At 37.3% G+C, this 16,299-nt stretch overlaps 2 protein-coding genes and 1 pseudogene across 2 annotated transcripts; 2 read left to right on the top strand and 1 right to left on the bottom strand.

Annotated features, from left to right (window-relative positions):
* Nucleotides 1–1,278: 1,278 nt before the first annotated feature.
* On the bottom strand, nucleotides 1,279–1,851 carry LOC116193491 (30S ribosomal protein S31, mitochondrial). The gene has a single exon (XM_031522210.1). The coding sequence runs from the start codon at nucleotides 1,801–1,803 to the stop codon at nucleotides 1,522–1,524; it is 282 nt and encodes a 93-aa protein (XP_031378070.1). The 5' UTR covers nucleotides 1,804–1,851; the 3' UTR covers nucleotides 1,279–1,521.
* Nucleotides 1,852–5,346: 3,495 nt separating this feature from the next.
* LOC116197423 lies at nucleotides 5,347–7,285 on the top strand (annotated as a pseudogene).
* An 899-nt stretch (nucleotides 7,286–8,184) lies between these two features.
* Nucleotides 8,185–11,686, top strand: LOC116197972 (NADP-dependent D-sorbitol-6-phosphate dehydrogenase). The gene is made up of 6 exons (XM_031528261.1): nucleotides 8,185–8,458; nucleotides 9,105–9,199; nucleotides 9,318–9,435; nucleotides 10,143–10,275; nucleotides 10,935–11,154; nucleotides 11,285–11,686. The coding sequence occupies exons 1-6, from the start codon at nucleotides 8,323–8,325 to the stop codon at nucleotides 11,513–11,515; spliced, it is 933 nt and encodes a 310-aa protein (XP_031384121.1). The 5' UTR covers nucleotides 8,185–8,322; the 3' UTR covers nucleotides 11,516–11,686.
* Nucleotides 11,687–16,299: the final 4,613 nt, after the last annotated feature.

Raw genomic sequence — 16,299 nt, 5'->3', positions numbered from 1 at the left:
TATCCCTACTTCATGTATTGCCACAAATCATCTCCAACTAAACAACATTGTAGCATCTAGCCAGGAATGCATTACCTAAGAAACCAAGATGGTCCTTTCTTGTAACAAAGATGACCACACTGATCAATTTGATAACATATACTGTGAACACACATGGTTAGGCAATTCTTGGAAGCATATAGCAAGCTTTACTTTGGCTTTTTCAAGAGAGAACACTTCATTTCGATTGATTCATGCCGATTTGTTCTTTTTAGCAATCAATTTGAAGGTGCAGTTTAGTGCTCAGCTGAATCAAAACAGCTAACATCAGCCAAACCAGACATATTGCACAAACAGGAAACACATTCTGCACTGTGTCATTCAATAATCCACAATAGATTCTACAAATTGCTATTTGCTTCTCCTCTTCATTGCTAATCCATAGTTCCAACTACCATATTCACAATCTACATTCGGCCCAATATTACCTTTCTCATGCACATCCATGATGGATGAAGCAGAGAAGGCGAGATTAAAGAGAAGCATCAACAAGAATGACACAGCTACATGCTACAATGTTTAAGAATGCAATTTCCCTCATTATGATTGTAATTCTCTTATGGACAATGTACATTGGATTCTTATCCACAACAATACCCGGAAGAAAGCTGGAAGAAACCTTGGATATTCTTTATTGGGGTGGTGACTATGCTCTTTGGTAGCCTACTGTTGATCTTCGGGCTTCCTATCTTTGCTGACCTATCGTTGAGTTCATCGTCTCAATTTCAAGTACAAGCAGCACCATGTGATCGTGATAGTCACATAGATTTTGAGAGTCCAGTCAAGTCCTCATAATTATCTAGTACCAGCTGATTAAGTGACATGACAAGTTATTTCTATCCTCTTGTGAAACTTACCATAAATAGGATCTACGTTTTGCAAGTTACTTCTTCCATTGCCAATGTAGATAACCTTATATATATCTAGATGGTAGAACAGGATCAAATTCAATCACAAGAGCAGTAGTTCCACAAAGGAAAAACTTAACATGCCGCGTACCGGGCCTATTGCAAATGCACTATCTATCTAACTCGTCAATGAAAGACACACATTCAAAGTAACCTGTCACTTATTCCTACTTCATCTATTTCCACAAATCATCTTCAACTAAATAACATTGTAGCGTCTAAATAGGAATGCATCACTTAAGAAATGAAGATGGTCGTTTCTCGCTCGTAAGAAAGATGACTACACGCTGATAGGCAATTTTTGGGAGCATATAGCAGGGTTCACTCTGGCTTATTCAAAAGAAAACACTTCATTTCGATTAGATTCATGCCGACTAGTTCTTTTTAGTAATCGATTTGAGGGTGCAATTTAGTGCCCAGGTGATACAAAAGATGAACCACTGAACATCAGCCAAACCAGACATATTGCACAAACAGGAAGCACATCTTGCACTGTGAACTCTGCAAAACCCTAACTTACTTCTGCAATGCTACTAGCAGCTAGGAAGAAGCTTCGAGGCTTAAATTTTGAGATTCATATGAGCTTGAAAGGGAGGGGCCAAGGGGTGGACCTGGGGACCTCAACCCTGTCCTTGATGCGCTCTATCTTCTTCTCCTTCTTCGGCCTCGCGTTCCCGTACGACCCTTTGAACCTCTTCCCCTTCTTCGTCCTCTTGTCCCCCCGCCCACACAGCACTGGCGCTCCCGCCGATCCCGCCGCTGCCACCACCGATGACACCGGCGGCAGGATTACGGCCGGCCGTTGCGCCGCCATGGCACGTCTCGCCACCGCGCCGCACCACTGCATCATCGCCATTGTTGCGGGCTTCCTCTTCCCCTTCCCAAGAGGAAAGAAAAGACATGCATTCGGAGAAGATGAAGTACTTGGGGATGGGCCTAAAGCCCATGGGCTTCTCTAGCGTAAAAACCAGGCCCAGTGAGGCCCATCTCAATTCTCAAGATGCATGCGTTCAAGCAAAATTCGACCATATACGCGCGCGCGCACATATATATATATATATATATTAGCCAACTGTCACTGAAGGGTTGCTCAAACGATTTGCCCCATGTTTCCGTTAAATAATGTCTCATGTTTGAGTTTTATAAATGAAGAAATCCTTAGTTGGGAGATCCTTTTGGGCCCGAATATCAAGATGCAAACCGGAAAAATAGACCCGACATAAGTAATCAAAGTGAGAGAAATGTATGGAGCTCCTGGATAAGGTTAGGATAACTCCAGTTGAAAATAAGGTAGGTTCTGGATAGTAATTTGAGGAATCGATGAAAATATGTTTCGATTTCGATTTCAACATACAAGATACCCACATAATTAGTATCTGAGACCTATATATTTTTAATATATATATATATATATAATCATTTATGTGCAATGTCAGTAGTTACGAAATCTCAAGGAGAGTTTATTTGCTTTGTCTACTAAGGAGGGCTACATCATTTTTTTTTGCTAAATAGTTGCAATTATGTTTAGTAATAAAGTTTGATTCTGTTTTAACTTAAATTTATTTTTTCCTTAATTTAACAACACAATCATTACTTTTTTATCATTTTCTTTAAATTCTCTCTTATACTTTTTTCTTATATATTATTTAAACTATAATTTAATATTAAATGACATCAACTATTCAACATTTTTTTCTCAATTTAACAATACAATCATTATTTTTTATCTTCTTTTTCAGATTCTCTTATATATAATTCACAACTACTTTCGTATTCATCTCCTCAAATCAAATTAAATCAAACTTAACTTAATTACCAAATGCTATGTATATAATCTTTTGGTTGCTTATTTGCTTTATCTACTATATAATTTTAAGGAGAGCTACATAATCCTTTAGTTCACTAAATGGATGAATGAATGAGATTTGATTAATCTATGTTGATATTTATCTGTTTTACGTAATTGTGAATGAGATCTTTTTGATTTTATTTATTTCATTTATTGTGCTTGAGTACAAAAAATAAAAGAAAATGTTATAGGTTCCAATAGGGTAAAGTTTCGGGTAGGTTCCGGTTTTAGATCCCAAGCATGATAGGATCCAGTTCCAAAATTTTAGAATATATTCCTTATAGGATAAGGTTCGGATATCATTAAAAAGAGAGAGAGAGAGAAAGATACTCGAAGCTGCACATCCCTAGTGGCACACACATCATAATACGATTCACTGACCTGTATGTCGTATTAGCCCGACCTGCAACTTCATTTCATGACAAATTGTGCATTTCTTTATGACCTGACTAGATCTCCATCAATAGCTGGACCACTTTTCTAGCACTGATAACGGGCGAACTGACATGAGCTGATGTGAATTGATATAGGTGCACAAATATCTGTGTATGTGTTATCTTTGTATTTAAAAGTTAATGTTGCGTTTGGTTTCATAGTAGGATTTTAAAATCAGATTTTGATTTTGAAAAAGATGTTATAAATGGGGCTCACCCTTTGACTTTGTATGAGTTATGTTGTTTTGTTGTGGAAAAAAGTGGTATAAATGAGACCCATTCTTTGACTTTATATGAGTTATTTTGTTTTGTAGTGGGTAGAGTTAAGTTAGAATTATGATTTTAAAATAACACTCACAAACTAAAAAAGGCCTAAGACTCTTTTACTAATAATAATGTTATGGCTGCAGCTTGGTACGTTGAAATGGAATGAAAAGTGATGTAGAGGTAAACTTCAATTCATAAAGCATTCGGCCCATAATTTTATAGAAATCTCGATTGGACAATAAAGGCCCGAGAAGGCTTGTAAACACATTATCAAGGCCTCTTCCATCCCATTCATTTTAATTTTATTCCTTTATATAAAGAAAGCCTAAAAGGTCTCTGCCAAATGCTTTTCGAAAATACTTTCTAACTTGCCCCGAGGGCTCTTCTTGCAAATGAAGGGGCGGTTGGACTTGGAGGAACATTCGAGGATTCTTCGTGAGTGGGAGTGGATTTTGATTAGGAAATTTTCCCCGCATCACTGGTCTGATTTGGAGGAACACCCAAGGATCCTTCGTGATGGGGAGTGGATTCTGACCCGGATATTTTTCCATATCAGAAAAGATTTTTGTATAGTGAATGTAATTATATTGAGAGAAAAATAATTAATATGAAGTATTAAATTTAATTAGATTAACTTATTTTTCATGATATCATTCTACATATCATAAGTTTAGAAATATAAAACTAAAAGATAATATATAATATGTGCAAAACTTAGTACAAATGATGAAATGAACATTTCTTAAGTTTTTTGAAGGAATGATTATTTCATCATGTTGTAAAGATATTTCTCTTTGAATGGAATGCTCTTTCTAACTCATACAAGTGTTTTCATACAAGGAAATGGAGTAGAATGATGAATTTCAAATCCATTCCTTTCAATTACATTCCAGAGTACCTAACGGGACATATAATTGATGACTCACATTGAACTATTTATCCCAAAAAAAAAAAATCACATTGCGCAGGCGTTTATATTCTCTAAGTTTAATGGTGATCCTTATCGGAAACTGCTACAGATGTTATTGATATCAATATATTGCAGTCTGTGAACAGTATAGATTAGTTATGTGGTTTTTTTCCCTATATAATAGGTTGACAACATAAATTATGTCACGTCTAACAAATGTAAATAAATAAATAAATAAATATACACTGAAAAAAAATCAAGGATAAAATGTTTAGGAAGTTCTAAAACTCCGGGCCTTCCCTCGTGAATAACTCTATGCTCTATTTGTATATCATGTTTCTTTTTCAACATATATCTTAATATTTGAAAACCCAGCAAATCTTAATTAATTCAGTTTGAATTGGATCAATCTATTAAGAAATAAATCTCTCTCAAATATTCTCAATCCACGATACTTATATCCGAAAACTTATTTAAATGAAATAAATATCGGACAGCTTGAACCGACCCATCTTGATTGCTCCATCTGTATATCCAGCATCATAATTCATTAATAAATCGAACCGATTAGAGAGAGTGTTTGGTATCGAGGCATATTAACTGTGGATATACCATAAAGTAACAGTCTCTTCCATGTGGTGATATTCTCCACATGCAAAATTTTCCCTATACAAAGGTGCCAACCCAACCTCTCCATCTCCCTCGGTACATTGACAATCTCTTAGCACCATAAGAGTGTCCCTTCATTAGCTTTGCTCTCCTATTCGTATTCCCTTGGAGCATCTTGTTTTTCTATAAGCTCGCTGTGATAAACGTATTAAAGTTGACGAGATAATATCCTTTTCTTGTCAAATTTTCCGTATATACACATCTATTGTTTCGATTCGTTGGAAGATGCATTGACTGTATCGTCTGCTGTACGTGTGAGAAAGGAGAGAAATGTCGGGCCTCGAACAGTGCATTGATGATGCCACTTCGGCCAAGTTGGCCCCTTCCCTGTTCCCTCCCCGTGCCCCGTTCTACTTTGCCGTGAAGGCGAAGGTTTTCCCAGACACTGCCGTCGGTAACGTTGAGATGACTGATTGGTCGACATCCATGTCCTCCTCCTCGAACAAGGTCGAGAGGTGGGCCCTCTCTACTTCACCGTCAACCCCTCCGGCTACATCTCGGTGCGTCCCCATGGCATGGAGACACTGCCCTCCCAGGAGATTGACCTCTTGGAGTTCGTGAAGAAGGTCTCACAGCCCGTGTCCTCGGCGGCCTAGGCTTATGCCCTCCCTTCATCGCGTGGTTCCCTGAGATGCTCGAGCACCGGCTCGAGTCCCTGCAGTCGGCTTTTGACTCAGCTGTGGCATCTCAAAGCTACGGTGCACACTACCAGGGTGTATACCCGGTGAAATGCAACCAAGACAGGTTCATTGTGGAGGACATTGTGAAGTTTGGGTTGGCTTTCAGGTTCGGGCTCAAGGCCGGTTCAAAAGCGGAGTTACTCCTTGCGATGATCCCCCTAGGCATTGCTGGTGTGCAATGGGTTCAAAGATGCGGAATACATTTCCCTTGCACTCATTGCGATGAAGCTTGCTTTCAAGGTCCACGATGCAGATATGCGTCTTGAAAAAGCTTGAACAAGCAGGGATGTTAGACTGCCTCCAGCTGCTGCATTTCCACATTGGCTCGCATATCCCAACAACTAAGTTGGTCGCCGATGGGGTCTTCGAGGCTGCTCAAATTTATTGCGAACTCGTCAGGCTTGGAGCAAACATGCAAGAAATCGACTTCGGTGGAAGACTTGGCATTGACTATGATGGAACCAAAGCCTCTGACTCTGATGTTTCAGTCAGCTACACCCTGGAAGAATATGCCGTAACCGTTATCGAGACCCTCCGCTCAATCTGTGACCAAAGATCAGTTAAGCACCCGGTTACTTGCAGCGAGAATGCCGAGCGACCATGTCTCACCACTCAATTCTGATCTTCGAGGTGTTCTCTTCAAGTTCACACGATTCAAATGCTGCTGAGTCGACTCTTCTTGAGCTGCAGCATTTCCTAGATGGCCTTCAAGATGATGCACGCGCCGAGTACACGAACCTGCTCTCCGCAGCCATGAGAGGTGAAAAAAACACGTGCATGCTCCATGCCAACCAGCTGAAGCAGCATTGCATCCGTCAGTTCAAGCAGGGGGGCTTGACTATCAAGCAGCTGGCAGCAGTCGATGGGTTGCACCAGTTGGTCTCTGAGCTCGTTACTGAACCATCGAGCCTTCCTGTGCATACATACCATCGAGCCATCCTTACTGAACTATCGAGCCTTCCTGTGCATATTCACCTCGATTCCCAACTACTGGGGTACAGGGCACCTCTTCCCAATAATTCAAATTCACTACCTTGACCAGAGGCCCACTGTGAGAGGAACCATTTCAGATTTAACCTGCGACGGCGATGGCAAGGTTGCCGCCTAAATTGGAGGAGAATTTAGCTTGTCTTTGCATGAATTGGACGGGAACAAAAATGGGCGTTACTACTTGGGTAGGCGGGGCCTATGAGCAGGCCCAGGGAGGGCTCCACAACTTGCTCGGTGGACCCAACGTGGTCTGGGTGGACTCCCAACCTGGCACTCCCTGCAGGTTCACAATGACCCGTGCCAGACCTGGCCCGACCTGTGGGGATCTCCTCCAAACCATGCCTCACGAGCCCAGGTACATGGTGGAAGCATTCAGGCGTTGTGCAGAAGAGCTCGGTGTGGACAGAGACGACCAAGATGGATTGGTAACCGAGGCCTTGGCCGGCAGGCTTGCACGCTTTTTCTACATCTGGCCTTATCTCGTGGCAACTTTGTCCTGGGGCATGCGTGCTGTTAGCGGGAACAGTTTTTATCGATAACATGAGATTTGTAATAGCATTTCTACATCTCCTATGTAACCTTTTACATTTCATCTCCTTTATGGCCTCCTATGTTTCTTTCATTGCCATTTACATCACCGTCATCTTTATTCTATCTCCTCCCCCAAAGCCATCACCATCCCTGTGTTGCTATTGGTGCTCAGGCCCCTTCCCTACTTGCTGCTGCTGCTGCTGCTGGGGGTGGTCTAGGCCTCTCTTCTTGCTGCTAAGCTATCATGCTGCTGTTGTCCAGTCCCTTTTAGGCCTCCCTGAGCTACTGTAATTTCTACTTGTGGGGATGACAAAGAACGGGAGAGGGGAGGGGAAGAGGAAGAACATGGGATGAGGAAGAAGAGGGGAAGAGTTGAAGGGAAAAAGAAAATGGGCTCCCAATGGAATGATTATACATAGCAATTAACGGTTAATTAGTCAAATTTAACGGCTATGTAAGTAATTCACGACGAATAATAGACGTAATGTGACGACGTGCTAGACTTGAGAAAGATTTGAAATGATGTACATTTTTAGAAAAAATTTTAAAAGTGCGTGTTAAATTAGGGAATTTATGTATATTACGTGAAAGATAACGGCTAGCTATAGCAAATGTAACGGCCATGTGCATTTGATGGGAGAGTTTAGATGGAAGAAGAGGCATGCTAAGTAAGAGAAGATTTTGAAATTTTGTATTTTAAATTTTAAAAATTTGTATTAGATTAGAAAATTTTTAAATAGTACATAAAAATATGTTAAAAAATATATATATATATTTCCATCATTGAATTTCTTTTTCCCTTTTTTGGCCCGTAAAGGATAAGAAGCTTAGAAGCTGCCACCTGTCAATTCGACAGCGCGAGTAAGACTGAGGAAAAGGAAAAGCACAAACATCAGCTGGCAAAAAGCCGAGACAGTATCAGCCAAACGGGCCCTCATCGAATCCACTGCTCAGGGTCAGCTCTCTTCTTCCCGGCCTGTCTACTGAAGCTCCCTCTCTCTCTCTCTCTCTCTCTCTCTCTCTCGCGTCCTCGGGAGGATCGGCAATGGCAGCAATCACACTGAACAGCGGCTTCAAGATGCCCGTACTGGGGCTAGGCGTGTGGCGGATGGAGGGCAAGGAGATCCGGGACCTCATCATTAGCTCCATCAAGATCGGCTACCGTCACTTCGATTGCGCCGGTAAATCCAAAACCCCGTCGCTTCCACGTTCAAATTGCTCGCTGGGTTTTCTCTGTTCTTGCGCTCTGTCCTTGAAAAAGCTCAACTTGCTCAGTTACCGAAGTGGAAATTTCTGCACTTGCTAACTAGTCGTGCTTCGTTGCTGTAGCTTCCTAATCTGAGTGGCGAGTAATGTTCTTGTGATGTTTGCTTTACTTGGGATAGATTCAGAGTAGTGGTGATTGTCGACGATATGCTTTAATGTTCTCTGACATGTACATAGATGTCTATGAATGGATAGGCTAAAAGGAAAATCCTGTTCCCAATGTTACAGTGGTTATCGGTGCGGAATGAGTTTCATTTTCTTGCAGTAGGGAAAGAATAGAAAGAAACCGAAGGGCTTTCGGTGGTGCCATGTTCCAAGTAGGCCGTGTTGTGATTGATTGAGATTGTAAGTTTTTGGTGATAGTCGCGCGGTCGTTGAAGCGGAATGTGCATTTTTCTTTTAAGACGCAGCAGACTGCTGCCGTGTTCATGATGTATTCTTTTCTTTCGTTTTACTTGGGTATGTTTATTGGGGCTGATCTCCCATTTGTTTATTCGATAATATTTCCTCTTTGCCATTGCTGGAAAGGGAAAAGAAATGACTAGTTGGTGTTGGCTGCAGCTGATTATAAGAATGAAGCAGAAGTCGGGGAAGCACTCGCAGAAGCATTTAGAACTGGGCTTGTCAAGAGGGATGATCTCTTCATCACCACCAAGGCGAGTTTTTACTAACACATTCTGGAACTTATTTTCCCTCTCTCTCTCCCTCTAAAAGAGCCTTCTTATTATTGGAGTAATAACATATGTGTTCCTCGATTTTAAATTACGAATGCAGTTGTGGAATTCTGATCACGGCCATGTAATAGAGGCTTGTAAGGACAGTCTGAAGAAACTACAGCTTGATTATCTGGACCTCTATCTTGTTCACTTTCCTATTGCAACTAGACATACTGGTAATTATCTGACGGCCACCCACAATCACGGACTTTCTGGCAATTAATGGCGTTCTGAAAATTGTACTCTTTAGAGCCCGAATATTTCTCCCGTAGACTTGATCTGTACTTTAATGTTGATGCAATTGCATTAGATAAATATTTGAAGCTTCACAAATACAAACTTTAGAATGTGTTGCATCGTAGTTCATGAGTAAGGCGAATTGTGTGAACAAGAAACAGGCAAAAGTTGTCATTGACTTTGAGAAGTATCAGCTGTCGCTCCTTTTTACTAGAGCACTGATTAGCCTACATTTCCTACAGTACGTATCATAATGCAGAATTTCCATTTTAATGTAATTGCACCTTGAAGATAATTGTGTTCTTGATTAAACATTATTTGTATGGATCCAATAACTTTTAAGTTGATATTTTGTGTTGCTTGTGAAATAAAAGTCGAGTATGAGAATCAACTCTTCTACTCTTCATATAACACAATGTTGCCTCCTTAGAAGGAATCTTGAATAGGCTTAGATTTTCCAGGATCTATGCTTGTGGGCTTGTCATGGGTTTGAGGTCAGTGTTGTAAGTAGTTCGTTATAGTAATTAATTACTCATATACATGAATACGTAAGCAAAGATATAACCCAGCCATAAGCTGTTTATATTGCCAGACGATTTTGAGGTTGCCATATTTATTGTTTTTAAATATTTTTATGTCCATTCAGGAGTTGGTGCAACTGCTAGTGCTTTGGATGCTGATGGAGTGCTGGACATAGACACAACAGTTTCGTTGGAAACTACCTGGCATTCAATGGAAGAACTTGTTTCAATGGGTTTGGTCCGCAGCATTGGCATCAGGTTAGATGCCTTCTGAAACAATTTGGATACTATTCAGCAAGTTGCTGTCTTTTCGTTTTCTTCTTGAATGCTACAAAAGATAAAGTGATAAGTATTGATTACACCTCGGAAGATATGTTTTGGGTTAGAGCGTGCAAAAATTGTTGTCATCCCAAAGATAATTGATTTAGATGCATCATATATGAAAAGAAAGGAGAAAATTTCCAAATGTAGAAACACATGATGGACCGGATGATTCCCCGTGTTATGTTAGTTAGAGAGTTTTAAGTACGAAAATCAGCAATAATCAATAAAAAAAATTCTTATTGAGACCATATCTTGTCAAGTGAATCCTTCATATTTTCGGCTTTGCTCTTGGAAACATATATCTGGAATGCAATTGATGGACAAAATAAGAGTTTAAAAAGACCTAATGAGAGGTTGTTGCAAGCTCATTCGTGGATGGGGACCACCCTAGTGTTGAATTTAAGTTTCATTTCTTTCCTGCTCTGGCCCATCTTTCGTGCTTCTTCGAGGAAATTTCTTATATCAATCTCAAATTACAGTGGTTGCTTTACATAATTCTACCTATATTGCCATCGACTTTCTTCGGCTTTCCCGCACACTGAAGCGCATATCTTTACAACCATTGACTCTGATAAATTATGAATCATGTGCAGCAACTATGACATTTTCCTCACAAGAGATTGCCTTGCCTACTCCAAAGTGAAGCCTGCAGTCAATCAGATTGAAACCCATCCCTACTTTCAGCGTGATTCCCTTGTCAAATTCTGTCAGAAGCATGGAATTTGTGTGACAGCCCACACTCCCCTGGGAGGTGCTGTAGCCAATGCGGAGTTGTTCGGCACAGTGTCATCCCTGGACGATCCCATCCTCAAGGCAAGTATTATTCTCCTGTGTTTTGTTGATTCAAAACGTTATTCCTACTGCTTATTAAACACATTGATGTAGTCCTTTTATTGTAAAGATACATCGTATTACCTTTCACCTTTCTCTGCCCCTACTTCAGGGTCTTGCTGAGAAGTACAAGAAGACAGTTGCACAGGTTGTACTTCGGTGGGCCATCCAACGGAACACAGTCGTTATCCCAAAAACATCGAAACTCGAGAGACTTAAAGAGAACTTTGAGGTCTTCGACTTTGAGCTCACTGAGGAAGACATGGCCTTGATTAAGTCCATGGACCGACAGTACCGCACTAATAACCCCGAGAAGTTCTGGGGAATTAACCTCTATGCTTGAGTTATGCATTCTTAAGTTGCTTGTATCCAGCTAGTAACTTATGTGAGGTTGGGGGAGCTGAATTGCATTCATCCACAACTTAAAATGGTTGCAACAAAGTATCTCGTATTATTACTTCGAGTATGCTTGAATTGGAATACCCGGAAAATAAGATTTGATGACACTGACATATCGATTCCTTGTTTGGTTTATCTAAAGGTCAAAAACTGGTATCAGATGGAGCCCCGACTATTTTGAACCTGTCTGGACAACTAAAAGTTGACCATGACTAATTTTTGCTTGAGCGACTGTTTCGCCGTGGCCACGAGATGGCGGAGATTCACAGCCTACTGGCTATGAATAATCTCCCCTTAAGCAGCAGTTCGGTTGTGGTCATGAGGCGTCCAAGATTAAGCAATTGTTTACTAGCCTTAGAGCCCGTAGGCTGAACAGGATTTCCCATTGATTTTCCCATTGATTTTTCCATTGTTTTCCCATTGTTTTTTTTTATATGGAATTTCTCGATTCAAACTCGTTTGGATCTGGTATCATTAAATATGTTGTTTTTATTTTGATTTGATTAAGATTTGACGTTTTATATAAAAAATTATGAGAGTTATAAAGTTATAATTAGATTAAGAAATGCATATCTATCTTTTCAATGAAAAAAGACTATAAATATAAAGTTATAAATATAAAAATAAGCTGCCCCATATTTATACAGAGCTAAGGATTGACAAAAACCACGTATGTTAATATAAATAAATCATAAGAGTATGTAGCGTAGCGTAAGCTGATTGGTTGGCGAATTATGTGATAGAGCTATCTAATGTATTCACAGGCTGAATCTTTGCTCATCCGGGCTCGATTTGCTTTTGTTCAAAGATATTATAGGGCCATCATATCTCATCTTTGTATTTTTTAATTTATTTTAATTATTATTTTTGGACTTCAACCCTTTAGCTCACAAAAAAAAGAAAGATTATGGGAAATTTTTTTTTAAGAAAATATAAGCATATCAAGATATCAATTAACAAATAGTTCGTTACTTGTTCATTTTAAGTAAAGTTTTGAATTCGAGTCTTATAAATATAAATTCACGCTAAAAGAGCTTTACTTTTTAATTGGTCGACCTTGCTAGAACTGAATTATTTTGAGTCCAGTAAACTTTCGGATATCAGAGTACACACTGAAAAAAAATGATATATACCGTTTTTAAAACAATTTTTTTGTTCATAAAAGCGGGACGTTAAAATTACACATCTCAATCTTCAATATAACTAAACTCTGGTTTACGGATCCATCAGGGCATGTGTCCCTTTTCTCTCCTTTTCTTTCTTTTTTTTTTTTCAATTCCACCCAGTCTTTCCTCGGTTTTAATATTTTACTAAAAGTTATATTTTTTCCGTCTTTTATCGCTTTTTTTTTATTTCTTTTCACATCAAATTTTAAAATTAACAAATAGCTATATATATAATTAAATAAAACATATCACACTCTTTAAAAGTGAGCTGGGTATTATTTTGATACTCACGTGCATATTTACTTTTCGTAAAATTATACCACACAACTTTTTTTGTATATAAAATCATTGGAGAATAAAATGAAGAAGTGGATGTTATTGGTGCATTAGAATATTTTTCTTTGGGATGTCTCGAGTTTTAACTAAATTTATTAATTCTTTCTTCTATATTTCCTTTTATTTTATAGCAAAAAATAATATAACAATGAGTTAATTTCATTAAATTCAATTTATACTAATAGTACCAAACCAAAATTTGGTTTTTGGAGTTAATTCGGTACTTTATATAATAATATAGGTGCTTAATAAAAACATTATAATATAGTATTGTAATTCGAAAAGTAATGATATAAGCATGTAAATAGTATACTTACTACAATCATATATTTGCGACTAGAATAATGATTATAAGATTGTAATGGCATTAACATAATCAATCCGAGTTGGTTCAAGTGATTTGAAACTTGTTCTAATTTATTCCATGAATAAGTGCTTAAAATAACAATTCATATATTATTATATTTTCATCAAATACTCAAGAAGTTAAAATTTTTTTATTTTATATTATTCTCATTATGCATATAAGGAATGAGCTAGACACGATTGAGTAACCGTTGGACTCGCAACAACGTCCGGGTGTTAAACCTAAATCTGAGTTAAAGATCCTTGAATGACTATCCATATTAAGAAGGAATGTCCAGTGATCAGTACCAAATCATCCAATATTCTTGATCATTGATCGGAAAAACTGAAGTAAATATGTGAATCATGTGATATTTCAACTAATATAGAAATAAATTGAACAATATTTATTTGCAACCTCGGAGTTCAACTGCACGAAGTCTCCATATAATTTATCAATGTTTGTCCTCAGCCATGAACACTTTTTGAAGGGAAGCTACTGTGTTGAGTTCAACATGCATATATTTTTCCTTTTCCCTTTGATTTTTTTTTTTGGGGAGCATTTCTTCTACATGAAACAATCCTTTCAAGGTCAGGCATGTCTTTCAATGATAAGTAGATGATTTGGCATTTCCTCATTCACGTTGATTCCCAGTGTTTTGCCAGTATATATTATGATTAAAGAATTAACAATTCACTAGATTTTTTCTCTTATCATAAACACATTTGAGAAGAAAATAAATATTTAATTTTCAGTTGAATGTGCCTTTATTTTATTATTTTTTCTCTACTAAACTCTTTTTTGTAGTATTTTTCTCTGTATTAAAGAAAAGCCACTCAGTAATGAGTTAAGGGTTTACCGATTTTTCATTTTTAGCAAAGCAACATTTATTCACACACTATGTTTTGTCACTATATATTATTCCAACACTAATAACTTAATACATTTTTTCCTCTTATCATTAACACTTTTTAACAGAAAACTTGCGTTACGACGCATAAATCTTACTGTTTCTTTTTCTCAGTTGAACTCTTTCTTTTTTCCGAGCATTCTTATGATACAATCCCTTCCGAAAGGAAAGTCGCTCAATGGTTATCCAAGGATTCCGACTCTTTATTATTAGCAAAGCCACATTTATTCTCATATTATATTTTCCATTATATATTATTCAAACATTAATAATTTATTAAATGTTTTCCTCATACTGTGTAAAACTTTTCGGATGAAAAACTTATTTAATTCGACATACATATTTTCTTCTTTTTTTTTTCTCTCTTAAAATTGTCTTTTCAACATTTCCTTTATATAATACAAACCTCTTTATAATAAGGGAAGTCGCTCAATGATAAGTTGAAGGTTTACCGATACCTCAGTATCGAAGTCGCGTTCATTCTCTTGCTATATGTTTTGTCATTTTATATTATATATCCAATAATTTATTGATTTTTTCCCCTTACCATAGAACACTTTTCGGAAGAAACACTACAAGAGTAGTGTCTTATAGAGAAGGATTTTTGAGACGGAATGGATTTATCTCTATTTTGAGACCGAAATTTTGAAAATTGATTTGCAAAATTTCGTCCATCACCCAATAAATACAAAAAGAAAAAAAGATGAAAATCTTCTTCTCATTATTCGAGATGGATTAGGAGACAAAAAAAAGTATTATTTCTTTAATATGAAGACAATACTTTCCGTCTCAGAATCTATCTCTTCTATAGAGATTGAATTTTGAGATGAAATGAGTTGTCACAATTTTGAGATGGAAAATTTTAAATTGAGATGAAAAATTCCGTTTATCATCAAAGACACGGAAGATAAGACGTAGAACTTTGTCTCTTTCTTTGAGACCAATAAGGAGAATGAAAACTTCGTCTCTTAATTATGAGACAAAAATATATGTCTCAAATTCCCGTCTTTGTCCACATACGACGAAAGTTTTTGTTTCAAATTTTCATATCTATGGATCCATAGACTACTTATATTCAATTTTTTTCTCTTTTTTTTCTTTCAAAAAGAGCTAAATATACAAATATAAATTATAAGAAAAGTCTATATAGAAGTTTCAAAAATTATTAAAATAAAACTGATGAATATTGATTGCACATCAAAAGTTTTGTAGATATAATAATAAATAAATTATAGACAAAAGATACACAGTATTAGAAAAAAAAGGTGCAAATTACAATAAGAGTGAAAGTGTAAAATCAACCGAAGGGATTTAACATATAAGCAATAAAAAAATAAATATTAGCTTTAAAATGAAAATTTCTAGATGTATAACAAATATAATGAAATGTTAAAAGCTAATAATAAATGGGAGAAGTTTAGTTGTTAATAAGCATGTGCCAGAGTGAAGACCTTAGTTCGAATATCCGAGAATGCAAAGTTCACATAATTAGAGACACATGGTGTATTGCACCCTCTAGGCGGTGGAAGCATAGACTGTGCTCCCTCTAGGCTTTGCCGATCGAATATATTTTTTTCTTTTTACATTTTTTGGCAGAATTCAATCTCGAGGATTGAGACGGAGAGAAAGATTGAGAGTGTGTTTGGATTGAGAGTTGAGTTGAGTTGAGTTTTGGTTTTAATTGGTTTGTAATGATTGTATTGTTGAATTATGAGAAAAAGTGTGAAAAAGAAATAAATAATTGAGAAAAAATAATGATTAAGTAATGATTGTATTGTTGAATTATGAAAAAGTAATGAATAGTTGAGAGAATTTAATATTAAAAATTGAATTGAATTGTTAAAAATATTTAAAAAATAAAAAAAGTAATGATTGTGATGTTGAATTGAAGATAAGTGGAGTTGAGTTAAATTTTGTTGCGAAAACAAACACACCCTGAATTTTTCCTCTCCAATGAAGAGATGGTGCTC

Source organism: Punica granatum, chromosome 2 (genome assembly GCF_007655135.1).
Source record: "Punica granatum isolate Tunisia-2019 chromosome 2, ASM765513v2, whole genome shotgun sequence".
Classification (NCBI taxonomy): Eukaryota; Viridiplantae; Streptophyta; class Magnoliopsida; order Myrtales; family Lythraceae; genus Punica; species Punica granatum.
The sequence above is the reverse complement of the archived record's forward strand: the minus strand, read 5'-3'. Positions and strand labels throughout refer to the sequence as shown.